Source organism: Urocitellus parryii, chromosome 4 (assembly GCF_045843805.1).
Source record: "Urocitellus parryii isolate mUroPar1 chromosome 4, mUroPar1.hap1, whole genome shotgun sequence".
Classification (NCBI taxonomy): Eukaryota; Metazoa; Chordata; class Mammalia; order Rodentia; family Sciuridae; genus Urocitellus; species Urocitellus parryii.
This window is the reverse complement of record NC_135534.1, coordinates 173,642,226-173,667,529: the sequence shown is the minus strand read 5'-3', so window position 1 is coordinate 173,667,529 and position 25,304 is coordinate 173,642,226. Positions and strand designations below refer to the sequence as shown.

Here is a 25,304-nt window from a genome sequence, read left to right as displayed (position 1 = left end):
AGCTATATTTATTATTTTGTAATTATGTATTATCTACTCAGCTTTTGTTAATGATACTGGAATATAGATAAAGAAGTGAAAGGGCTGGGTATATAGCTCAGTTGGTAGAGTGCTCCTTTCACATGCACAAGGCACTGAGTTTAATCCTCAGCACCACAAAACAAAAAAGTTAGGGCTGGGGATGTGGCTCAAGTGGTAGCAAGCTTGCCTAGCATGCGTGATGCACTGGGATCGATTCTTAGCACCACTTAAATGTAAAATAAAGATACTGTGTCCACCTAAAACTAAAGAAATAAATGTTTTTTAAAAAGTGAAATATCTGTCATATTTCAAAGTCTTCCTCTGCAGAGGATTGCTTTGTGCATATCTGATTATTATTGCCAGTGAGAGGTTTTCTTTTTTTTTTTTTTAAATGCACATTCTTTTTTTTAAGAGAGAGAGAGAATTTTTAATATTTATTTATTTTTTTTAGTTCTCGGTGGACACAACATCTTTGTTTGTATGTGGTGCTGAGGATCAAACCCGGGCCGCACGCATGACAGGCGAGCGTGCTACCACTTGAGCCACATCTCCAGCCCCAAGAGAGGTTTTCTTTTAAGTTGAATTGTACAAATATGTCCCGAGAATCTTAGAAGAAAACTTAAAAAGTAAAAGAAACAGAAACATACTAGGCCAATTCAACTGTTTTTATTCATGTATCCCATTAACAATTTAAAGTAGCTCATACTTGTAACGTCTGCCTTGCAGGAAATAAATGTAATTCTATAATCTCATGTATTCCTTCCAAACCACTATGAACACTTTCTAGGTGTATCTTCAGCTCATTTCTTCTGTCTGCATTTCTTGTGAGATTAAAATCACTGTGTACATAAATGAATTTTTCAATGTGACGGCAATATTCTATATCTTGATAAGGAATTTGGCTTATCTGTGTATGTGTTTCTTGAAACTCACCAAATGATCCTCTTAATAAATATGGTAAACAGATGTGGAGCTCTAGTTAGCGATTTGCATGCTGAAAAGTACTAGTGTATACAAATTTAATTTGAAATGCAGCAAAAGCAATTAGGAGGCTGGGTTGGGTTTGATTCTCAGCATCATATAAATAAATAAAATAAAGATCCATCAACAACTAAGAATATATGTATATATTTAAAAAAGACAATGAGGAGATAGGATAGTTGCAAGAAAATGTAACAAAATGTTAATTATTCAATGGAAGTTATAAGATATGGGTATTTATAATTTTCTACTTTTTGAAGTTTTTTTGTTAAATATTTGGAGAAAAATCACTACACACTCAATTCTGTTTTCCTTTTATCACTTGACATCATTTTGTAAATATGACATGGCATCTTAGAATTTCACATCTATAACTCTATGTCCAAGGTTTCTAAGTGAATTTATTTATGCCTGTATTTATTTATTTTATATTCATTTATTTGGGTATAATGGCGATTAAACTCACGGGTGCTCTACCACTGAACTACATCCACAGTCCATCTAATTTATTTTTCTGTTTTGACACGGGATCTTGCTAAGTTGCTCAGACTGGCCTCAGATTTGGGATCTTCCTGCTTTAGCCTCTCAAGTTGTCAGTATTACAGGAGTGTACCACCAAGTTTAAATGAGAAAAAAAAATTTCTGTTTTTTCACCCTTTGATACTGGGTTTGAACCCAGAGGTCTTCTATCACTGAGCTATATCCCCAGCACTTTTTATTTTTTTGAGACAGAGCTCACAAAGTTGCTGAAATTGTCTTTTAACTTTGAATCCTCCTGTTCAGCCTCCTGAGTTGCTGTGATTATAGATGTCACCATTTCACCTGGTGCTAAGTGAATTCAAAAAGCTAACATTTTTTATTAATAGTGCTGGTAGTGACTAATCTTGTTAGTAAAATCTAAACCTTTGTCTCAGAGGAGCCCCTCCTACCATCTTCATGCACACTCATACAACGTGCTTGCACATTTTACGTTGTGTAGATTATGCCCTGAAAAATAAATGTCCAGTTTAGGAAAAAGCTTTCATAGCACTAAGAAGACAATCATAATATGATGGGTCTTTTTTTTTTTTTTTTTTTTTGGTAGTTGTAGATGGACAGAATACTTTTATTTGTTATGAGGTGCTAAGGATAGAACCCAGTGCCTCACACGTGGTAGGCAGATGCTCTGCCACATCCCAATCCTTGGTGGTTCTTTATTATGTCAGATGGCATGCATCTGAAATCTTTTTTTTTTTCCCTTCTTTTGAGGGGTGGGTAACCAGGAATTGAACGTAGGGCCATTTAAGCACTGAGCCACATCCTTAGCCCTTTTTATATTTTATTTAGAGATAGGGTCTTACTGAGTTGCTTAGGGCCTCAGCTTCCTGAGCTGCTGGGGAATGCACCACTGCGTCCGGTTGAAATCTTAACTGTGTTTGAGTTAAGAAATCTTGTCTTAATAAAATACTCAAATGGCTGAGACCATTAATAAGATGTAGAGTACCCAATGGTAATGTTATTTAAGATATTTTTTCTGAGATTATGTTATTATTTCTCTAGTGATAACAAAATCACAGGCTAGAACAGAATCACTAGTGCAGTAGTGCCTGCCTATAATTATAATCCAAGCTACTCAGGAGACTGAGGCAGGAAGATCACAAGTTTGAGGCCAGCCTGATCAATTTAGCAAGCTCCTACCTTAAAACAAAAATTAAAAAGGCCTGGGATAAATAAAAAGGGTTCAGTGGTAAAGCACTTCTGGGTTCAAACCCCAATATCCAAAGGAAAAAATAAAATGAACAAAATCACAGGCTAGAACAGAATCTTGCAATATGTTAGTGGAGTTAGATGGAGCTTTTCTCATTTTGTCCTTTCCACCATTCCCTTTACTTGAACATTCAGAAAAAACATCTGTGTCTTCTGGCCACCTTAGATTAATCTGTCTTACCATCTTTCTGTTTCTGGAGTGTGCGTGTACAGGTGTCTATACACACACACACACACACACACACACGTACTCAGACACATCTGGAATATCCACAGATTGTCTTCCCAGGAACCATTTGATTGACATGTTAGTGTTTCCAATCATAATATAGGCTGCATCCTTGTAATACTTAGATTCAAATAAGTTAAGCTTCTGGATTCCATGTAGCTTTTGTAGTCCAGTTGTGGCCCCTTAAATATACTGCTTTCTTTGCCTTTGGCCTTATTCTGGTTCCCACAACGTTTTTTTTCTTCATAGCAGATAGCCTGGTTTTGGGGAGTATGTCATTGACAAGAAGCAGCTGGCAGGTTTGTTATCAAATTACTTGTCTGATATGGAGGTTGTTCTGCAAATTATTATGGTATAACTCTTTATCTTTGCTCTTTAGCCCTAACTGATAAAATTTCCTGTAACCCTGAAAGTTATTTTTTAATCTTGAGCTTTCTATTTTATATTCTCAACTGCTTACTAGATAATTCTAGTTAGATGTACCTTAGACCAGTTAAATTGACACTTCCTTTAGCTTTTCTCCTCTTTATACCATTCTTTTAAAAAAAATTTTTTTTGTATGTATAGATGGACAGAATTCCTTTATCTTGTTTTTATTTTTATGCAGTGCTAAGGATAGAACCCAGTGCCTCACGTATGCTAGGCAAGCGCTCTGCCACTGAGCCATAGCCCCAGCCCTCTTAATATCATTCTTATTCCTTGATTCTTTGACCTGATTGGCAGGTCATTGTTGACTTGACACTGTACAGTATAATTTTAACTCTCTTTTATTACCACTAACCTCACTTCATATCTTTATTTTCTACAAGTGTGTTGAATATTGTCCCTTTTCCTTCCTGAAATATTTGGTATCACTCACAAGTAAAACCGTAGGGCCAGAATGTTTTCTTTGTATGAAAGCTTGTAATTTCAGTTTCTTTAATTGGAAAAGTGATATTAAGCTTTCTATTTTTTTAAATTTGTGTCAAGGCATTTGTGTTTTCTAATTTGTTAATTTGCTGCTATAAAATCTTTGTTTTTTCTTACTGTCCTTTTAACATCTGTAGGGAGTATAACAATATTGTCCTACCTCTTTTATTCCTTTTTGCAATACATGTTTACATTGTATAAATACTTATTTGTATAATATTTTAATCAACACATGTATCTCTGCAAACATTCATCAGTTCTTTGTGATAAAAAACTTCAAAACCTTTCTTCTAGCTTTCCTTTTTCTTGAAATTAAAAAAAAATCAGATAATGTCATCCATTAGTATGGAGAAGCGCTGGGTTAACTTGGTGTCTCAAGATTTTGTCTCCATTTTCTTGATCCTTGTGATGTGTGGAGCCCCTGGTGAAAGCAGTGGGGAGTGAGGGTGCCAGAGAAAGAGCGGGTTTAACTCTACAGGTTTTAAGTAAGTTCTCTATTTGCCTTCCCCTTACTCCTGCTCCCTCTTCTACTCATACAAACCAATATTAGGTGCTTGGAGTGGCTCTTTGATATGGGGTGTGTTGTCCTTTGGATTACATACTACTGGCATTACGATTTGGCTTTTCCAGTTTAGCTGAGTCTGATACCATCCTTAATATTCTTTCTGGTATACAGTATTTTGTTACTATCATTTTTGGCTGGGGGGAGGGAGGATACAGGGATTGAACTCAGTGGCACTCTACCACTGAGCCACATCCCCAGCCCTATTCTGTATTTTATTTAGAGACAGGGTCTCCCTGAGGTGCTTAGCACCTCGACATTGCTGAGGCTGGCTTTGCACTTAGGCTCCTGCCTCGGCCTCCTAAACTGCTGGGATTATAGGCATGCACCATCATGCCTGACGTTACTATCATTTTCTTTCTTTTTTTCTTTTTTAATATTTCATTTTTAGTTTTAGGTGGACATAACCCAGTGCCTCACGCATGCTAGGTGGGCGCGCAAACCACTTGAGCCACATCCCCAACTCCGATGTTACTATCATTTTCTTCCCAATGGTTTTTCCTTTTGAGTTTATCTTTTTTTTTCAAAATGTCATGTATTTTTTTAATCTGTCATCTTTTTTTTCTAAAATTTTTATTATTGATGGACCTTTATTCATTTATTTGTTTATATGTGGTGCTGAGAATTGAACCCAGTACCTCACACATGCTAGGCAAGCACTCTACCACTGAGCCACAACCCCAGCCCCTTGATCTGTCATCTTTAACATAAAATTTATTCCTGTACTTTTCCAATATGACAACTACTGGCCTAATGTGGCTATGTAACAATTAAACAATTAAACAAAGTATCAGTACCTTAAAAATAGCAACATTTTAAATGCTTATTAGCCAGATATAGTTAGTGGAATTCAACATGGGACCACAAAGATATAAAGTATTTACAACTTTGCAGAAAGTTCACTTTGACATTGCTCATGTATTCTGTTTCTGACACGTAAATCAGAATCAGACCATATGCTGTCTGTGCAAATATCCTGTCATCTCGAACACCATTTCAGTTCTAGCTCTAACTTTACACCTTATTCATTGTCCATGTCACTGCTCACTGAGTTCCTTGCTAAGCTACTTGGTTTTTTTTCTTTTTGTTTTTTGAGTACCGTGGATTGAACTCAGGGGCACTTGACCACTGAAGCATATCCCCAGCCATATTTTGTATTTTATTTAGAGACATGGTCATCTAAGTTGCTTAGGGCCTTGCTAAGTTGCCAAAGCTCTTCTCCAACTCGTGATCCCCCTGTCTAGAATGTATTTCTAAACTATAAAGTTCTTGAAAAGTAACTGTAATACAATTAGCTAAAAAAATTAATCCCTTAGTCACCAGTCAGTGCTTTAATTTCTTTTGCTCTCATTAAATTTGTAATCTATTCAAGTCATATCTTAATTATTACTAGGATTGGGAATGAATGAGAACAAGTGTTCTGATTAAGCTTGAAGATTTTCTCCTTTTACTTTTGGAAAATATTTTAGTAATTTAATACAATGAAAATAATTTAAACATTGAGTTGACAATTTTAATCAATTTTTTAAAACAGTCTTTTAAAATTGTTATTCTTATAACTTTCCTTGTTTGTTGTTGTTTCTCTGGTATTGGGGATTGAACCTGTTGGCACTTAACCATTGAGCCACATTCCCAGTCTTTTTATGTTTTATTGTGAGACAGGTCTTTTTAAGTTACTTAGGATCTCACTAAGTTGCTGAGGCTGACCTGGAACTTGCAATCCTCCTGCCTTAACCTCCCAAATAGTTGTGATTGTAGCATGTGCCATCTTGCCCCTTATAACTTTCTAGTCATTGTTTTTTCACTATTTCATACAAAAAGGAAATTGAAGTCTAGTGATTTAAGTGATTTGCCAAAGGTAGAGGACTAGAAAAGAATACCAGGGCCAGAACTCAGGGGTTCAGAATCCAGTGTCATCATTTTTCTTCTTCTTGCTTCTCTCCCCCCTCCCTCTATTGAAATGTTATAGACACTTAATGCTTTCCTTCAATACTTTGAAATGTTCAAAATAGTCTTTCAAAGTCTTTGTTAGTAAATTCAGCATTGGGACCTTTGCTTTATACTGATTGTCTTTTCCTTGTTTATGAACTACGTTTTGTTTCTTTTTTTTTTGACTTGTAATACTTTAAAAAACATGTTTTTTTCAGTTGTTGATAGACCTTTATTTTATTTACTTGCCTCAAACATGCCAGGCAAGTGCACTAGTGCTGAGCCCCAGCCTTAACCTGTAATACTCTTTTATTGGATATTTAAATAATATAATTTGACAGTTGTAGAAATTAGAGTGTTCCTTTCCTCAGGTTTGTTTTTGTTACTGTTGAAATTGCTTGTTTAATGACTTTATTTTAGACTAATTTTATAATACCTCTATTTTTTCTTATAGCCAGTGAATTCTTTATTCTGTCAGCTAGTGATTATACAGAGATTTCCTTAATTTGCTGGAATCAATGGATTACCTGGGCTTTGTGAAGAGGCTGTCTGTGTGTTGGAGCATGCCTTTTAACATACAGCCAAACTGTTGCAGACTCTACCTTAGCTTTCACTTCCTACTTGCGCATAAGTCATAGATGTGAGCTTGGGGCCTTCCCAAGTCGTTCCTGAGCATATGTAGAGCCCTAGGAATGTACCTATAAACATTGGCATGGTCTTCTAGATCTGTAGAAACTTGTCAGAGCTTTACAAATGATATATACTCCAATTTTTTCTTTCTTTCTTTTTTTCTTTTAAGATACCTCTCTTTTTTTTAATATTTATTTTTTAGTTGTAATTGGACACAGTGTCTTTATTTATTTTTATGTGGTGCTGAGGATCGAACCCAGGATCTCGCCTGTGCTAGGGGAGCACTCTACTGCTGAGCTGTAACCCCAGCCCCCAATTGTTTCTTTTTCCTTTTCTTTTTGCTTAGTGTGTTTTATTGTCCCCCCACTCCCAAGTTAAGCAGCTTTAAAGTTAAACAATCACGTGCCTCCAGGGAAAATGTTTCTTTATTGGCCAAGTTTCAAGTCAGATCTAGATTATCAGTAGCTGTGTCTAATGATGACAGTTCCCTGGGCATAGTAGAGGTTAAGGAACTTCCAGGCCTTACTGTTTTCTTCTATGCCTGTCAGGTTTGAATATGAAGGTTTTTGTTGTTGTTTATTTTTTGGGTACCGGAGATTGAAGTCAGGGGCACTTGACCACTAAGCCACATTCCTAGCCCTATTTTCAGGGTTTCACTGAGTTTCTTAATGCCTCGCCCGCCATTGCTGAGGCTGGCTTTGAACTTGCATTCCTCCTGTCTCAGCTTCCTGAGCTGCTGGAATTATAGAGACTTGCCACTGTGTCTAGGTTAGCTACTTGATTTCTAATCTCTCATGTAGATTTTTTTGTGTATGATTTTTTTGTATACTGGGACTTCAACTTGAAACCAGGGCACTCTACCAATGAGCTATATTCCCAGCCCTTTTTATTTTTCATTTTGTAGAGAGGCTCCCAGCTGAGGCTGGTATCCAATTTGCAATCCTCCTGTTTCATAGTGCTTAGCTCTTCTACAGACTTTTAAGAAACTTTTAAAAATATTTTTTTTTAGTTGTAGATGGACACAATACGTTTATTTTATTTGTTTTCATTTTTATGTGGTGCCAGGGAACATATATCCAGTGCCTTACGCGTGCTAAAAGTGCCCTACTACTGAGCCACAACCCCGGCCCTCTTCTATGGATTTTTTTTCTCTGCTGGACCCTTTGATACTTCTTTGCTTTTGCTTCTGCCTTTCTTCTGCATAAAATCCACCTTTATCAATTTGTCGATTGTTTGCATTTTATTGCATTCATTTAGTTTGAATACTGGGTATTAAATCCAGGGCCACTCAAATTCAAGGCAAGTGCTCTTCCACTAAACTTCACTTCCAGTCCTTTTTATTTTTTATTTTGAGACAGAGTCTTGCCAAATTACTTAGGGCCTCACTAAGTTGCTGAGACTCTCATCAAACTTTTTTTCTTTTTATTATTTTTTTATGGTGGATAGACACAATATCTTTATATTGTTTTTATGTGGTGCGGAGGATCAAACCCAGTGCCTCACATGTGCAAGGCAAGTGCTCTACAAACTGAGCTACAACCCCAGCCTTTTCCTCAAAGTTTCCATCCTCCTGCCTCAGCCTCCTGAGTCACTGGGACAATAGGTGTACACCATCCGACCTGACTTGGAACGACTTCTTTAAATCTTATGGTTTGTACTGTTTAGGATTCATCTGTTAGAAAATCATACAAACATATTTAGTGGTGAGTGAACCCTAGTTTCGAGGATGGACACTAGACTTTTCATTAGTCTCCACACAGTTTCTATATTTGATGCGGTATGTTGTGTTACCTTTTCCCTAACTATAAACTTTTATTTAACTATGAGGTTTCTTTTTCCCCCTAGTCATTCTGTTATTACTGTATACCTTTCTCTCCCCTCTTTCCCCCCTACTGTCTGCATTTCTTTTAATAATTACAGGTTATTTGGATAATAGAGAATATTGTTAATAAGTACAGTAGTCATGATTTGTATTAGATTTGGGTTAATACATAGGCCACAGACATAAAATCTTTTTCTTTAATAGTTTTGAAATTTGCAAAAAGGAATGTGCCTTGTAGCTTTTTTCAAGTTCCTCCCCTTATCTGGGGACAATGGCTAAGCCTTGTGGTATCTGTTATTGATTGTGCCATGCCATGGTTCCCTGGCTTGCTCTGTAGAGGCAGGCATCATTTCTAAGAATGCCTTTTTCAGGGCTTCAGTTGAGGCTCAATGGTAGAGTCCTTTCCTAGCATATGTGAAGCACTGGGTTCGATCCTTGGCACCACATAAAAATAAATATAATTAAGGTTTTGTGTTCATCTACAACTAAAAATATTTTTTAAAAATGCATTTATTTGCACCTTAGTTCCATTGAAATGTTTGCAATTTCCTCATACCAGTTGTTTTCAGGTTTTGAATTTTGATTCAGGGTTCACATCATCCTCACTTTGTACTTCCTCCTTCAGAAAATCTATTTTAAGGTCTCATGTCTTTTTCTCTGAGGCCCATTTTTTTTAAGTGATATAAAGTTTTCTTTTGTTCTATTTTGCACATGTTTTCTTTTTTACACACATGACATCCAGGAGATAAAACTTGCCCTAGATAGGAAAGTGTCTGAAAATTTCAATGTATATATTGAAATGGTGTAGTTTGTGTGTTGGGAGAATGGGGGAATGTACTGGAGGTTGAACCCAGGGGTGCTTAACCACTGAGCTGCATCCCCAATCCTTTTATTTTTTGTTTTGAGATGGGGCCTTGCTAATTTGCTGAGGCTGACCTTGAACTCGTGATCCTGCTGTTGGAGCTTCCTGAGTTGCTACTATTACCTGTGTGTGCTATCACACCTCTCTCAGTTGAATATTTTAATAATTGTTTTAGGACTGATTAATTGCTTCCTCTATCCTTTTTACTTCCACAAATACTCAATCTAGTTTCAAAAATATTGGTTCCTTGGGACTCATTTGTTTGTTGGATTATTTTTTCTTTTATTAAAAACAAACAAACATACAAACCAGAATAAAATAGACAGTTTGCTCCTCCATTAATCTATACTTCATATGGTTGTCTCTGAGTCTCAGTAGAATGTCAAATAGATAATCATTTGAGTAGATGTGTGGGTTGACTTACTTTCTCTTCTGTTCCTTGTAGAATGGGCATGGCGGTGGTCGAAATCAGCAGACAGCAGACAGTAAGTATATCAACCAACTATCTACTCTTGTCCATGGCTGGTGAAAATTAGAGGAAAGTATGGTGGATGTCATGGGGAAAATAATAGTTGGGCAACGGCTACTTCTCTAAAAACAGACCAGTTGTATTTTTTTCTGGAAACTGCTGTTCTGATTCATCACTGGAACAGAGTAAAGCCATATTCATTGGTTAAGTGAAATCTAGTCTTATTTCTGTGGCAGAGCTAACAAAGGTTAGTTAGTTCTCACTTCCAAGATGATGGTTGAGGGTATTATTAGAAATCTTGTAGCTACAGCAAGATGGTGATAATCTGGTATTATTCTGTCCTGGTTGGACTCTTCCGAAGTTCAGTGTATTATGTTCATTTAAAAGGGGCTTTGCTTAGAGACAGGTTGGTAAATGGGGATTGTGATGGACTTTTAAAGCAAAAAATTGCTATTCGTGTTTCGTTGCTTTTGGAACCTGAAGGACTGCTGCTTAGGAAGAGATCGAAAGTATACGCTGGTGATGCTCTGGAGAAAGATGAGGGGTATCCTATCCTCACAATAGCTCAGTGATCACTGGAGGTGGTGTGGGTGAATCCCTGATGTTTTTTTCATTCCTTGGTGCCTGGCTCACTCATCTGTGATTATTTATATTGTTTCTGTTTGATCTTTCAGTGAGACGATGGCTATCCACTCTTGAGTCTGGAAGCCAGAATGACTTTTTTTACTTAGGATTTTGGGGAGCATTAATATGGAACTCTAGCAGACACAGTTGAAATTGAAATAATGGAATTGATGCACCAGGGTTTGTTTTTAGTATTAGTGGTAAAGTTGGGTTGCCAGGGCTATTCAGAGAAATGTTGGCAGCTCTGAGCTTGTTGGATGACTTCATTCTCGCAACAGAAGTAGCAAATTTCTTTTGTACTGTTGGAGGTTCATGAAGGCATATAGGGGTTCTAAGTGGTTTGGAGATATTTTAAAATGAGATCATGAGATATGAAGTATCTGCAAAACATAGTATGCATTTAAGGTATGTGTTTCTTTTTAGGGTGCTAGGGATTGAACCTCAGGGGTACTTTGCCATTGAGCTACCTCCTCAGCGTTTTTTATCTTTATTTTGAGACAGGGCTTCAGTAAGTTTCTGAGACTGGCTTTGAACTTGTGATCCCCCTGCCTCAGCCTCCTGAGCTGCTGGGATTATAGGCATGTATCAGTGGGCCCAGCTACCTTTATTTTACAGAATTTGTTCTTTGTTTCCTCTTGTGGCCCTATTTCTTGTTCTTTGAGAGAATGGCTCACTGTGAATCTGTTAGCAATGTCATCCACTGCCCTGGGAAGTACCTTTTGGGGTCTTAGTTGTCGGGGAGGTACATTAGTGGTATCTTCATCTGGTTTCATCTTTGGAATAGACTATCAGTGGCGAAGATTCTGGAAAGAGTTGACCTGGCTGTGTGCCTACCTGCCTTTTTTTTTGTTTTGAACTTCCTCTTCCAGTTAGACTATTGAGTACGGAATTCCCTGTGGGTTCACAGGAGTCATGCTGGAAGGTAAAGCTGTGTTTTCCTTCCTAACTGGAAAAGACGGTGATGTATTTCCAAGCACATATCTGAGTTGTATGTGTGGATAGCACAAAAACTGAGTCTTTTCCACTGGTGGGGTTGATTATATCCTCATGCTTTCTGAAGTCTAGTAATTGATAAGCTTGCTTATGTGCTCTGAGATTAATCTGTTGATGCATGTACCAAGGAAATTCTCACTAAGCATTTGAAAAGTATGTGTTGGACTGCAGGCACGTATTCTTCTTGTTGATTTTAGGCACATAGATCTCTTCACAGTGTCTACACTCAGGCCTTTTTCCCTCTGCCCTGAACTGGCTCTGAGCTTTTGATAATGTCAGCCTGAATGGGTATTTGATATGAATTCTTGGTGGTCTTGCCAGCCAATTTTTTACTTTCCTTTACTGTCCTTTGGAGGAAAATTTGCTTCACTCTATATATCTGCCAATCTCAACATCTCTTCCTTCCAGTTTGCTGCCAAGGGTCAGGTTTCTATAGGACAGTTTACGATTATAAAAGCGTCACTGCTTTCTCTTTCAATCTTCTATGTCTGACCATCACCTGTCCTTTTGGTAGTCTTATTATACAGAGAAGGAATCATCTGGTGCCATGCTTGGGCATTGTCCTAGGAAATGTTAACATTGTATATATTTCACTGAGTCTGACATGTCACTAGATACTGCACAGATTTCTGATACTCAGGGTTGGTTCTGGAGCTAAACAGATCTGTTTCTTACAGCTACTTCATCCGTTCCAGCTCCAAAGACAACAGACCCTCCTTCTGCCCTCCCATCTGTGAGCTCCCTGCCCAGCACCACCTCCTGCACTGCGCTTCTGCCCTCTGCATCCCAGCACACTGCCACTTTGCCCTCCTTGTCCCAGCCTGGTGACCTGTCCAGCAGCCCCCTCTCTCAGCTTAGCAGGTATGGGGGAAAGGTGGGCCCAGAGTGAGAAGTACATTGGGCAAAGTCCTAGAGCCTCCGTAGAAGGTTGTTTCCCTGAACAAAACACACTTGTTGCTTCTGATGACATCTTGGGCTTTTGAATTAATACTCCAGCTTAGGTTTTGCCCAGATCAAGTCAAATACCACCAGATAGAAAAATCTTGCTGTCTTATAATGCTTTTGCTGGCACAGAGCACTGGTTCTCCTGGAATCGAATGGGCCTTTGGTTCCCTGTGACTCTTCTTGGACATCAGGCAGACACCCTGAGTATAGCCTGTCCCCAGCTCTGGACCCATATCACTGATATATAATGTGAATGATGTTGGATTTCTGAGCAGGTGTCTGACTTAATACTTGTCATGACTCCAGAGAGGAAGTCATTTCAATAGGTGTAGGAAAATGGGGTTGTTTATTACCTATATCTTTTGTGTAGTGCTCCATCTTGACCCTTTCCCTTGGGAGCAAAAGCTTTTTATTTGAACTCTGGATCTGATTGAAATTCAGGCTCTGACTCTGGCATATGTGGTTGAACACAGACCTTTCTTCACTCATTCAAAGATTTTATGAGCTCTCAGCGCAGGACAGTGTTCATAGAGCAGTCCTGTTTTCACTTTTTCTATTGCTTGAAGAGGAAAGAGTTATAGTTTACTGAATTTTCCTCTATAGATTTCCTGGGCCAGGAGATATCAGATCTTGTTGTGAGTGAGACTTTAGATCATTTCTCACAACCAGGATCCTGTCACTTGGTTCCAAGGGCATGAGGTCTGATGTGGAGGCTTCCCCAGGGATAGGGCCAAGCAGGAATATAACCTTGGGAGCCCAGTGTGCTTCGTTCTTTTGGAATAACCTGTTTGGGTACCTGTTTGGATGGACACAGGGTGCTCTATTTTGTCTTCTAGTTCACTCTCCAGTCACCAGAGCAGCCTCTCCTCTGCGCAGGCAGCACTGTCCTCGAGCACACCACATACAGTAAGTGTCCACAGGCTCCCTCCCCAACACCCCTTCTTAGCATACCTGGAGCTTTAGTTTATTAATTTTCAAATCTGAGATAATATGGATTTGTTTGCATGAAGTGTCTTGAGTAGTTACGTGGTTCAACCATAGGTTTTCTGGGTTTGATAAGAGGACATGTTTTCTGATATGTGGCTCTTTGCATTAATTGCCTCAGACCACACATGATATCACTAGGGATGTCAGGTGGTGAGCTCCCCAAGAACTTCCTGAGTTCCCCATTCGATATATGAGATGTTTCTACCCAACAGAGGAGGTTTTATTTTCTGGCACTTGTTATGTTGAGGCATTTGTAGCTTTTTGAGAAAAATAGGTTCATTGTTAACTTGACCTTTGTACTCCTCTAAAAACCATTTTTAATCAAGATCGATGTTCCTTGAACCCTCTACTACTTGGTGTAGAGCTAATACTTAAAAGGAAAAGGGAGTGCTTAGCTTAGGCAAGGATTTCCTATCCTACGCTGCAAACACCTGCACATTTTTCTCTGAGACTGACATTCCTAGCTATTGGCCCAGTCAATGTAACTATGTTCCATTCTTTTGGTAGTCATGGACATTCCTAGTGGTAGCCATTGGTGTCCTATTGATTTGTGCCTGTGCAACCTTCCGTGTTTCAGAGGTGCACACTTTGAAGAAGGAAGTCTGAAGGGTGGAAGGCAAAAATGGAAGCAGAATTATGTTGTCAAGGAAGCCAGGCCGGAAGAGATCAAAAAAGGAAGTACTGGCTAGGAAGTGTTTTTGTATGCTAAGAATAACACTAGATTATGGTTCTGAATTCTGACTTGATCAGTTGTGAAGTTGGGAGTGTAGTTTCAAGTGGTATAGAAATGGTCTGGCCAGATGGTGGTGGGTTAAGAAATGAGTGGTAGGGAAAGGAGAGGGGATGTTATTGGAGGTGTTTAAATAAAAGCTGAGTAGCTGAGAGTTGGGTAAGTTGAAAGACGCCGAGACAGCAAAATGTCCATGCTTCTAGGTGATGGAAGCTTCAGGGAAGGTTGGAGTAGGGGGTGATCTACAAGCAGGGAAGATTTTGGATGAAAATGAATGAGAGAGGCAGGAAATTGGTGAAATTTGTTTCCTCCGAGGAAGGAATCAGGGCAAGTACAGAATGAGGGATTGGAAAGTGGCAGTCCTGTCTCGTATTGGTATCAAACACTGTGACTTTCAAACTACAGTTTTCTATGTGAAATCTTACATAAACTCCTTTGTTATGCAACCCATAGCTTTGGGCATGGTGGCACACACCTATCATCACTGTGACTTGGGAGGCTAAGGCAAGAGTATGGCAAGTTCAAGCCAGTCTCAGCAACTTACTGAGACTCTATCTGAAAAAGTAAAAAGGGTTAGTTATGTAGCTCAGTAGTAAAGCCCCTGTGGGTTTAAACCCTAGTATCGCTTCCCCAGCAAAATGAAAGATAACAAAAGAACTCAGAGTCCACCATCTTCTAGATAGCGTATTGTAGGCTCTTAGCTGCCCACCTGTCTCTGTCTTCTTGTTGTGGAAACAATGAGCTAACCTCACCATGAGGATGAGGAGCACCTCTGTGTCCATAGCTCTCTTGCTGAGAACCAAATTGGGAGCTGCATGCTCTGGTTCCCAGCTGAAAACTCCCAAGTCATGTAATCCAGATGCCAGAACTGCCCATGCAGGGAGTTCCACACTCTGTGTGTCAGAATGGTCACATTGTTAAACATTCAAAATAATTGTTATTGATAGTTATAAAAAGCTATGTACTATAAAGGCCTTCTGGTCTCTAACTTTCTTAGTTCTAGCCCTGGATTGCCTATTTTCTCCATCCTTAGTAGCTTTAAAAAAAATAATAAAACATATAAAAGGAAAAAGCAACATTTAAAAAATTTTTAAGTTGTTGATAGACCTTTATTTTATTTATTTATATGCAGTGCTAAGAATCAAACCCAGTACCTCACATATGCCAGGCAGGTGTGCTATTGCTGAGCCCAACCCCAGGCCCAGAAAAACCAACAATTATCCTCCCTTTTGTCCTGTGACATAAATGAGAATATTGTGTACATAGTGGTCCTTGCCCCTAATGGAATACCTTTTTGCTAGTTTTATGTTGACAAGCTGTTTATTCTTTCTTCCCAGTTATACTGTAGGGACTGTGTCCTCCATTCAGGACTGTTTTAGTCTTGCTACTAGTGTTGAGTGGATGACCTTCTACATCTGGTCTAATTGTGGAACTATTAGGCATTTGTCACTTTAAATTTTACTTTTTTTGATACTGGGTATTGAACTCAGGAATTCTTAACTACTGAGCTTACATTCCCAGCCCTTTTTACTTTTATTTTGCTCACTAAGTTGCTGAGGCTAGCTTCAATCTTGCAATCCTCCTGCTTCCATCTTCTGAATCACAGGGTTACATGCATGTCTCACCGTGCCTGGTGCATTTGTCGTTTCATACACACTGCCCTGCACTGTGATGTCAACCTGTTCCCCTCTGTGGGCAGTGAATGACACGCCTCATCTCTCCAGGCCTCCCCAGCATGGCATTGTCTTATATTTAGTGTATTAGGAAAATTAGCCTCTGTGTATTTTTTAATTGGAGTTGGACATCTTTTTTATATATTTGAAAGACATTGAATTTCTTTCTGTAAACTGTTTATATTCTTGGTTCCTTGTGTTGAGTCCTTCATATCTTTTTAGGTATTCTGTGTATTAGGGAGACCAATAGACATTTGTGATGGGAGGTACAGATTTTTTGTTTTCAACCCTAGAGTGCTGTATCACTAATTTGTATCCCCAGCTGCCCTTTCTATTTTTTATTTTGAGACAAGGTCTCACTAAGTTGGTGAGAATGGCCTTGATCTTACAATCCTCCTACCCCATTTTCCTGAGGCACTGGAATTACAGGCTTATATTTTTCATTTTACAAATAGTGTGGCTTTTTAAGAAATAAAGTAGATGTATTTCTTCTCTTTCATAATTCTTCCTCATAAAAGAATGAAGGACTCTCATTGTTTTCTCCTTCCCTGGCTTCTCTGGTCCCATACTTGGTAGACTGTGAGATGGCACCAGGTTTTGGATTAACTGTAGCCTGGTTGGATGGACTAATGAGACCCTTTAAATGGTGTGTGGGTCAGTTAGGTCCACACTTGGGCATTTTCTCATTACTTGGAGGTGAGGGACAGAGTGGGGGATAGCAGAAGGGAGGAGAGGCTTTCTGGAGGAATTGACTTCCTTTCAGTATATCAGGAACTATTCTCTAGCGGACACTTCTTGTGGATGAGGAAGGTTCATTTTTGTCTCCTATGAAAGGCTAGATGGCCAACAACGCTTGGAGCCTTGGTGAGAGCTGTTGCAGGGATTGGTGGGTGGTCTCAAGTGGAAGTCCGTCTGTTCTGGGCAGGCAGCACACCCTTTGTCTTGGTCCATGCTGAAAAAGAAACAGTTCCTGGTAGCCTCAGAGAAACTGTTTTCAGTTGTCTTAATTTTTTTTGTCTTAATATTTTTATTAGTTGTTGATGGACCTTTATTTTATTTATATATATGTAGTGCTCAGAATATACCCAGTGCCTCACACATGCTAGGCAAGTGCTGTATCACTGAGCCACAATCCCAGCCCCTCAACTGTCCTAATCTTGGTGAATCATTTCTTTTTTAAATATATATTTAGTTGTAGATAAACACACAGTATCTTTATTTTTAACGTGGTGCTGAGGATCAAACTCAGTGCCCCACACACGTGAGGCAAGCACTTTACCACTGAGCTACAGTCCCGGCCCTTGGTGAATAATTTCTGTATGTTCTTCAGATTGATAGGAAGGCTTTGGGGATGAGATGTCCACAGAAACATTGCATGTTGGACCCCTTGGTCCTGATGCCACTTTCTGCTTTTCCTCTAGGAGTTTCTGTACTATATTTTTTTCAACTTTTGATTTGAAGACTTAGGTCAGTCTTTTTTTTTTAATATTTTATAATTGTTGATGGATATTTATTTTATTTATTAATTTATTTATACATGGTGCTGAGAAACACAGTGCCTCACACATGCTAGGCAAGCACTCTACCACTGAGCCACTACCTCAATCCCCTTAAGTCAGTCTTAGAGAACTTTTTCTTACCTATTTGGGGCTTGCTTTGTCCAATTCAGTAGATCTCTTCTTCTACCTCCTTAGTGCTTGAAATTTTTCGTGATACCTTGTTATTAGACTCAAGGTGCTTGGCTGGATTTCTGGAACTTAGGGTCTCACAGAATTTTCTGTTGTTTATTGCCCTTCCTTTCTGGGTGGACCTTGTTGAATATGAATAAGAGCAGGTCTTTATGGAGTAGTCCCTGATGAGGCATTGTTAGACTGTGAGGTTTTGGATTAAAGGACTTTGGTGGCCTCCTGTGGCATGGACCAGAATAGTTAAAGTGCTTAATAGACAGAAATACCTCAAAGACTCTGACTTGGCTGGGCTGCCTGTGGCCCTGAGGTTAGTTCTTCTGAGTCTCTGCTTTTGTGATCAGCAGTTTGTTGCTTCTGTACCTTGTTTCAAATACAAAGCTTGATCAATTTGAAGGCGTTTTAAGAGGGTTTTTGTCATAGAGCTCAATTTCAGTGTTATTGATATTCAGTTTATGAGTCCTGGTGGCTGAATCTTCCTGTAGTGTTAAGAAACAACAGTGATCACTGAACACAGAACCCTTTTCCTTAGAGTTCCTGGATATTAGTATTGTCATCTGTCTACCTGTTCAGCCATGAGATTGTGGGCTCAAAGTCCAGGCCAGCCTCTCCCTCTGTGCCTCCAGATCCATGTGTCTGGACTTTTGTTTTGACAGCACAACAGCATGGAGAGTGCCCCTTCCCTGCAGTCCTCAGCTGCTTTCTCCACAGCAGCAACCTCCACCTCAAGCACCCCACCCTCAGGTGTCAGCCTGCCTGGCAGCATAAGCACAGCAAGTAGCCTCTGCCTGGGAGGGACCACTGTGAACACAGTCAGCAGCAATACGACGAGGGCTGCACCGTTGGTGACCTCAGGTATGTGTTCCAGGGACCTTTCCTGCTCACCCATGCCACTTTCAGCGTGCACAGCTGGCTTCCCAGGAACTATGTCTAGTGGTGGCTGCCAGGGCTCAGCGGATGGCCACAAACATTAGAAGATAATGTGCTCACTCTGGGGATTGGTTGCAGTTGGAGTTTTTGGGTAGCCTTCCCTGGGGCAGGATTCCCAACAACTTTTGTGTTTCTAGATCCCCAATTGTTCTGTCTTCATTCATACCCAGAGCTGAGATCAAAAGATGACTGAGGGAGAGGGGTCAGGCCTAATTTAGATGGGTATCTCTTGCCCAAGTTATATGACTGCCTGTGGAAATGGTGTAAACCCAGTTTTAACACAGCCTGCCCTCTTAAGACACTGTGTAGCTTCCTTCTGTTTTGAGGAGGTTGATTGTTTTTTATGTTCATTTGATATTTTGACCTTTGTGACTGAGGAATTAAGAGGTATTTCTCTCTGAAACAACCCTCTGATGTTGAAACACCCTGAATCTGGTGGTGTTTGCTTTCTGTCTTCACTCAAGCCCCTTTCTGGCATGACCTTCTGTATCTGACAGCGATTGCCATGTTCTTTTGTCGTGGACCCATCAGGGTTAGCACTGTGACCGACAGTGAGCTCATGAGACCTGGATCTCTTCTCCAACAGCTGAAGAAGTTCTCTATGGTAGATTTGCATTCCATTTGATTTTTCTCTGTGCAGGCAAAGCACCCCCAAACCTCCCTCAGGGGGTGCCTCCATTGCTGCACAACCAGTACCTCATGGGCCCTGGAGGACTGCTACCTGCCTACCCGGTGAGCGCACGGTGGAACTCCTGGCCAGCCCCAGCTCCCCTGGCCTCAGGGGCTGGCACCTGGCAGGACCTGGTGAGGGGAACCTTGGGTTAGGTCGGAGCTGCCCACCTTGGGCTGCTCTTCTTCCCTGAGCCCTCTATCTTTGCTTCTCCGATTCATGATGTTCCTTCAAATCTAGAGTCCATCTGGGCAGTAGATTGCATCTGGGAGGGATCTGTTCCATAGCAACTGAGCTAGGTCCTATTTGTGGGTATCTTATCCTCCCAATCTTGTTTAGGCCACTAATGGGCCTGCTCCCTAATACCCTTTCTGGTTCTTCTGCAGATCTACGGGTATGATGAGCTCCAGATGCTTCAGTCACGGCTGCCTATGGTAAGTGGGAGTAGTGAGGCAAAGGCAATGGCAGTTCTCATTCCTCCTGTGACTGCCACACTGCTTGGCCCTTAGGATCCTTGGCTTATGGAATTGCCTCAACATTACTGCTGAGAAAGCTGGTTTCCATTTGGTGATTGTGCCTGGTGTGCCAATAGCTTTGGCAGATGAATGATCTATGATCATCCCTGGGAAACTTAAGGGCCTTCGTTACCAAGAGCCCCAGTAAACCATGCCTTCCCTACTAAATGTGGGTCTTTATCTTCCCCTGTACCCTTGCATGTGCATGTGTGTGCGGTACTAGGGATTGAATCCAGTATCTATATCCCCAGTTCTTTTTTATTTTGAGACAGGCTAAAGAGCTGGAGATGTAGCTCAGTGCACCTCTGGGTAAATCTTCAGTACCAAAAAGAAAAAAAGCTGGGGAAAAAAAAATCATGTGACCCAAGATATACCAATTATTTGGTAGGCCCTGGAGTTTTATATTTTTTTGCTTGAAGCACCATTTGGTTCTCTGGACCATGGTGGCTGGTGGGTACGTTGGGATAGAAGTGTTAGTCTTCTGCCTCTGATGAATGAATAGCTGGAACTGACCATCCTTAAGGTGTCTTCTGGGTCTGGTCTCGCATCTTTATGTGCAATAATGCTCACTCTGGGATTTCCCTAGTGGTTGTTGCCTGGCTCTCAGAACACAGTTGCTCTTCCTTCTGAATAAGGATGAAGCACTGGGCCATCCCTGGGATAACACAGAAGCAGGTGGTTGGAGAAGGCCCACGTCTTCCTCTGCCAGCCGACAGAATCTCCTTTTTAGCCATTCTTCTTGGCCTGACATTTCCTGGAATAGACTGTCAGACCACTGGATATGGTCTTTCCTGTTCCCAGAGGAAGGGGCTTTATCCTCAATGAGGTGTTACCTTTCCTTCTTTAATGTACCTCTGGGATTCGTACTTCTTATGCCAAGTCACCAAGAGCTGGGAGCTGCAGGTCCCACCTCTACCCACCAGACTCCTGTGTCTGAAGGGAAGCACTTTTCCACCAGTGGAAGTTATTTAGAGAGGCAGAGAATGACTGAAGGACAGCTTGGTCTTCTGCTAGAGGTCTCCTGGGAGTCCCTGGAGCAAAAGAGATGTTTCTGCTCCCAGTATTCCCTTCATGAAATGCCAGCAGAAATTCGTTCTGTCTCAGGGACTCTCCTTGGTTCTCCTCCCTTATTCAGATGATTCCTTTCCTTTCTCTGTGCCTTAGAAGAAATCCCCTCTGAGCCCAAGTTTCATATACCTTTCATTTACTTTTCCCTTGATTATGTTTTTGCCTTTGTTTCTTTTGTGCCTAATGCCTGCCTTTAGATTTCCATATCTGTGAATGAACTCCCCCTTCTGGGCTTTTTATACCTGTTCCCAGTTGTGCTCCTTATAGGTCCATGCAGTTTACCCAGTCTTGCTGCCTCCTGGGGTTCTAGGCTGAGGATACTGTGGGTTTCCTGGAGGTTACCTGGAGATGTGTCCAAAGAAGGGTATTAGTGACATTTCCAGCCAGGATGGCTTTTGTTTGGCTGTGACCATAGCTCTAGGGCAGCCCAAGGTCCTTTACTCAGTGTGTTCAGGATAGCCAAAGCCCTAGATGGCAAGTAAATGCCAGACAGGCCTCCTTTGCACACAGTTCCACTGCTCTTTGTCTCCATACAATGTTATATCCACTATTCTTAGTCCTAGGTCCTCTGCAGTGTCAGTGTTGCTAAGGCAGAGTAGGGAGAGGCTAGTTGGGGGTCCTAGACCTGAAGTGCTATGCACCTACCTGGCAGTGCACTCTGCCCTCTTTAAACTTTGTAAGCTTTTCCTTTCCTACTGACTCCTTTTCCCAATTTCCTACATTTCATCAATTTTCCTAACTGGTTTTTAGAGACTCCAATATATGAAAAGCCAATAAAGTTAGTTCAGCTTGTGGCATTGGTCAGGTACCCATTTGTGGAGTGGCTGAGAGACTGGATCTCCAACATCTCTGCCTGGTGAATGCTGCCCAGTTGGTCAGTCTGTCTGCATGCTAGTCAGTTACACAGGGCTACCAAGCTGCTTACACACAAGGGCAACCTATAACTGCAGCTGTCTGTGAGTGCTACCTTTAAGTTATGCAGCCTGTGTTCAGGAGTATGGAGTCACTCAGAGTGCCATCTGCCTGTTCCCTTCCGGCTGTGCTCTCCTGGGAGTGGGGTGAGACCTTTTCCTGAATAAGCCCCCCTGGTCTTTCCTAGGATTACTATGGAATTCCCTTTGCTGCACCCACAGCCCTTGCCAGCCGAGATGGGAGCCTAACTAATAATCCATATTCAGGTTAGTTGGCCCAGTGGTTGAGAGTGGGAGGGTGTGGACAAGGCTGTAGCTCATCCCAGGAGATTGAAAGGCAGGTGTTGAAGAGGTGAGAGGCCTTTTCACTATCCGTACTTGACTGGTAGCCAGACCTGTTCCTGTTTGCAGGAGCCAGTCTGGCCTTTCCCCTCATTTACAAATGTCAGTAGTGTTCCTCTTATCCTAGGTGATGTCACAAAGTTTGGCCGAGGTGACTCTGCATCCCCTGCACCCCCCACCACGCTAGCTCAGCCACAGCAGAGCCAATCCCAGACCCACCACACAGCCCAGCAGCCCTTTTTGAATCCCGCTCTTCCACCTGGCTACAGCTACACTGGCCTCCCCTACTACACAGGCGTGCCCAGTGCCTTCCAATATGGGCCCACCATGTTTGTGAGTATTTGTGGGTGGTGTTATTTCTCCCTAGGCCTTATACCCCTGGAAGGTTGAAACTTTGGACCTGTAATCCAGCTCCTTGGAGCAGCAGGGAGGGGGCAGATCATGATACTACAGAGTGTCTCGTGTGACCCTCAGTAACTGTTGAGCCATCATGTGCTGCACTAATGAAAAGGAATCCCCTCTGGTTGTGGTTATGTAATCTGCTACCTTATGCAGAGGATGTATGACCTGCTCCATCTTGCCTGTGTTCTTACACTGTTGCCCCACCTGTGCCCACCAGGTCCCTCCAGCATCAGCCAAGCAACATGGTGTGAACCTCAGCACCCCCACCACCCCTTTCCAACAGGCCAGTGGTTATGGCCAGCACAGCTACAGCACAGGTGAGAGGTGCTTCCAGCACAGAGACACAGGGTGTAGCAGAGGCTTGCTTAGCTCACACATGCCTCTTGTTCTCTGCCATGCTAGGTTATGATGACCTGACCCAGGGAACAGCAGCAGGAGACTACACCAAGGGTGGCTATGGTGGATCATCACAGGCACCAAACAAGTCTACAGGTTCTGGGCCTGGGAAAGGTAATGTTTGCCCCTCCTTTCTAGGGCTAAAGCTTGGAATAGTTATCTTCTGTCTGTCCTCTCAGGCAGAACTCCCTCAGAGTATCCCTAGCTGGGACCAAATGTCTATGGGAACAACTACCTGATTTTCCTCCTAGGAGTATCCGTATCTTCAAGTACCACTGGCCTGCCTGATATGACTGGTTCTGTCTACAAAACACAGGTGAGGAAGGACAAAGATGGCCAGGTAGGTTTGTGAGAGTTAAGAGTCCAACCTCACCCTCAGCATTGTCTTCATTGCCTTGCAGACTTTTGACAAGCAGGGATTTCATGCAGGGACCCCTCCACCTTTCAGCCTGCCTTCGGCCTTGGGTTCAACTGGACCTCTGGCACCTGGAGCAGCCCCTGGCTATGCTCCGCCACCATTCTTGCACATCCTGCCAGCCCACCAGCAGCCACACTCACAGCTGCTGCACCACCACCTTCCCCAGGACACTCAGGTGAGTGCAGTAATGGAGGTGGCTTCCTGGGTAGGGGATTCTACCCCAGCCCTGACAGCCTTTTCTCTTCCTTCTCATTCTTCTCAGAATGGTTCAGGTCAACGCAGCCAGCCCAGCTCCCTGCAGCCCAAGTCTCAAGCCTCCAAACCCACCTATGGCAACTCTCCATACTGGACAAACTAGACCTCTAAGAGAGGGGTGGGCTTTGGGGTAGGGCTTACCCTGGACAGGAGAGAACACTTGGAGCACGTTTCTGGGAGCCCGGTACCCTTCCCTAGAATTTCTGAGACATGTAACTGTCAGCCGAGCCTCTCAGTGGGGAGCTCCCAGACTCACTATATTGTATGTAGTGTATTTATGTATGTATTTGTAAATGTATGAGAACCCCAGGGGAGTGGGGGTATAGCTGCAGATGGCAGCCAATTCTGCTCTCCCCATCCAGACCCCTTTTCTCTATAGCCATGTAAGGCCCCTGCACCTCTGATGCTTTCAGACCTTCCACGGGTGCCCTACTCCATGGGCTGCTAAGGTCTGCCACTGGAAGGGCTGGTTCAAGGCACATTGTGCAATGGTCAGATACCAATGAAGAATCACGACTTATTTCAGTCCCTTGTAACCATTATTTGAGTTTTCTTCAGCTTCCAATTACTTTATACCTTTTTTGAGAGATTGGTCCTTTTGTCATTTGTCATGCTCCCATTCCAGGGTATCTTAATCTGAGAATAGCAGAGATCATCATCTACTGCCCAACGTAAACCTGGGTCCTGTCTTCACATAGAGCAGGGGTTTCTTCTGGTCTGGTCCAGTCCCTAGAAACTTGCTGCCTTCTGGCTGACCACTTTAAAAAAAAAATCTGGTCTCAGAGAGATGTTCAGCCCATCAGCTCCCCTTTAAAAATCAAAGATCTGCTTCCACTTCAGTGAAAGCCCGTCTCCAAGCAAAGACTCCTCTATTCCAGTTGTCCTAAAACAGGTGGGCAACGGTGTCAGGGGTTTTCTCTTGCCCAATCTCCACCTAATAAAGTTATGAGAGCATGCACGGTCTCTGTGTGGTGTGGCTGAGGGATGGCCCTGGGAGAAACATCTTGGGCTTCATAAAGCAGAAACTTCTGTGCTTCTGACCACAGGTTGTAGGGCTTAGATTAGAATGCCTGACCTGTATTAGTCAACTTAATGTGGCAGAAGAACCAGCCGACTAAGGTGAGTTTTTACCTTTTCTTCGTTGGGGCTCTGTAGTTGAGAGCAGTGTTTTAGCTAATCACATGGCTATTGTGAATTCTAGCAGGACCCCTAGCTATATAATAGCCAAACTATTAACTAAAACTAAATGGGGACTTTTATCAAAACGTGTTATCTTTTGCTTGATTTCATGTTATTTATTAGCAGCAGGAAGTTGGGATCACAAATAACAATGAAAATAAAATGTTTACCCAAGGAAGGCAGCCCGGTATCTGTCCAATCCCTCTGTTCTGTTTTGGAATCAAATTGAGTCAAACTTAACAAATGGATATGCCCTTACAAACTTTCCTTGAAATCTTGTGTGGATTGGGATAATTCTCTAGGAAAGGAGATGGATTTGGACAGGATGCATGACGACAGACAGGTCAGCCAGTTTTGGTGGTGGTCCTGTTTTTTCAGCTGAGTTCTGGGCATAATTTTCAAAGAAATAATGAAAATGTTC

General features: G+C 41.6%; 1 protein-coding gene and 1 non-coding gene across 2 annotated transcripts in view; both read left to right on the top strand.

Annotated features, from left to right (window-relative positions):
- LOC113182147 (ubiquitin-associated protein 2) overlaps positions 1 to 25,009 on the top strand; it is a 35,335-nt gene extending 10,326 nt beyond the window's left edge. Inside the window, exons 5-17 of the mRNA XM_077797053.1 lie at positions 10,137 to 10,176; positions 12,440 to 12,638; positions 13,559 to 13,628; positions 18,454 to 18,652; positions 19,368 to 19,459; positions 19,784 to 19,831; positions 22,080 to 22,158; positions 22,361 to 22,566; positions 22,853 to 22,952; positions 23,038 to 23,145; positions 23,283 to 23,347; positions 23,433 to 23,624; positions 23,712 to 25,009. Of these exons, the coding sequence (XP_077653179.1) occupies positions 10,137 to 10,176; positions 12,440 to 12,638; positions 13,559 to 13,628; positions 18,454 to 18,652; positions 19,368 to 19,459; positions 19,784 to 19,831; positions 22,080 to 22,158; positions 22,361 to 22,566; positions 22,853 to 22,952; positions 23,038 to 23,145; positions 23,283 to 23,347; positions 23,433 to 23,624; positions 23,712 to 23,807 (1,494 nt within the window). The 3' untranslated portion in view covers positions 23,808 to 25,009. The remainder of the gene's footprint in view (positions 1 to 10,136; positions 10,177 to 12,439; positions 12,639 to 13,558; positions 13,629 to 18,453; positions 18,653 to 19,367; positions 19,460 to 19,783; positions 19,832 to 22,079; positions 22,159 to 22,360; positions 22,567 to 22,852; positions 22,953 to 23,037; positions 23,146 to 23,282; positions 23,348 to 23,432; positions 23,625 to 23,711) is intronic.
- On the top strand, positions 11,731 to 11,809 carry LOC113182167 (small nucleolar RNA SNORD121A). The gene has a single exon (XR_003300683.1). It is a non-coding gene; the product is annotated as a small nucleolar RNA SNORD121A (small nucleolar RNA).
- Positions 25,010 to 25,304: the final 295 nt, after the last annotated feature.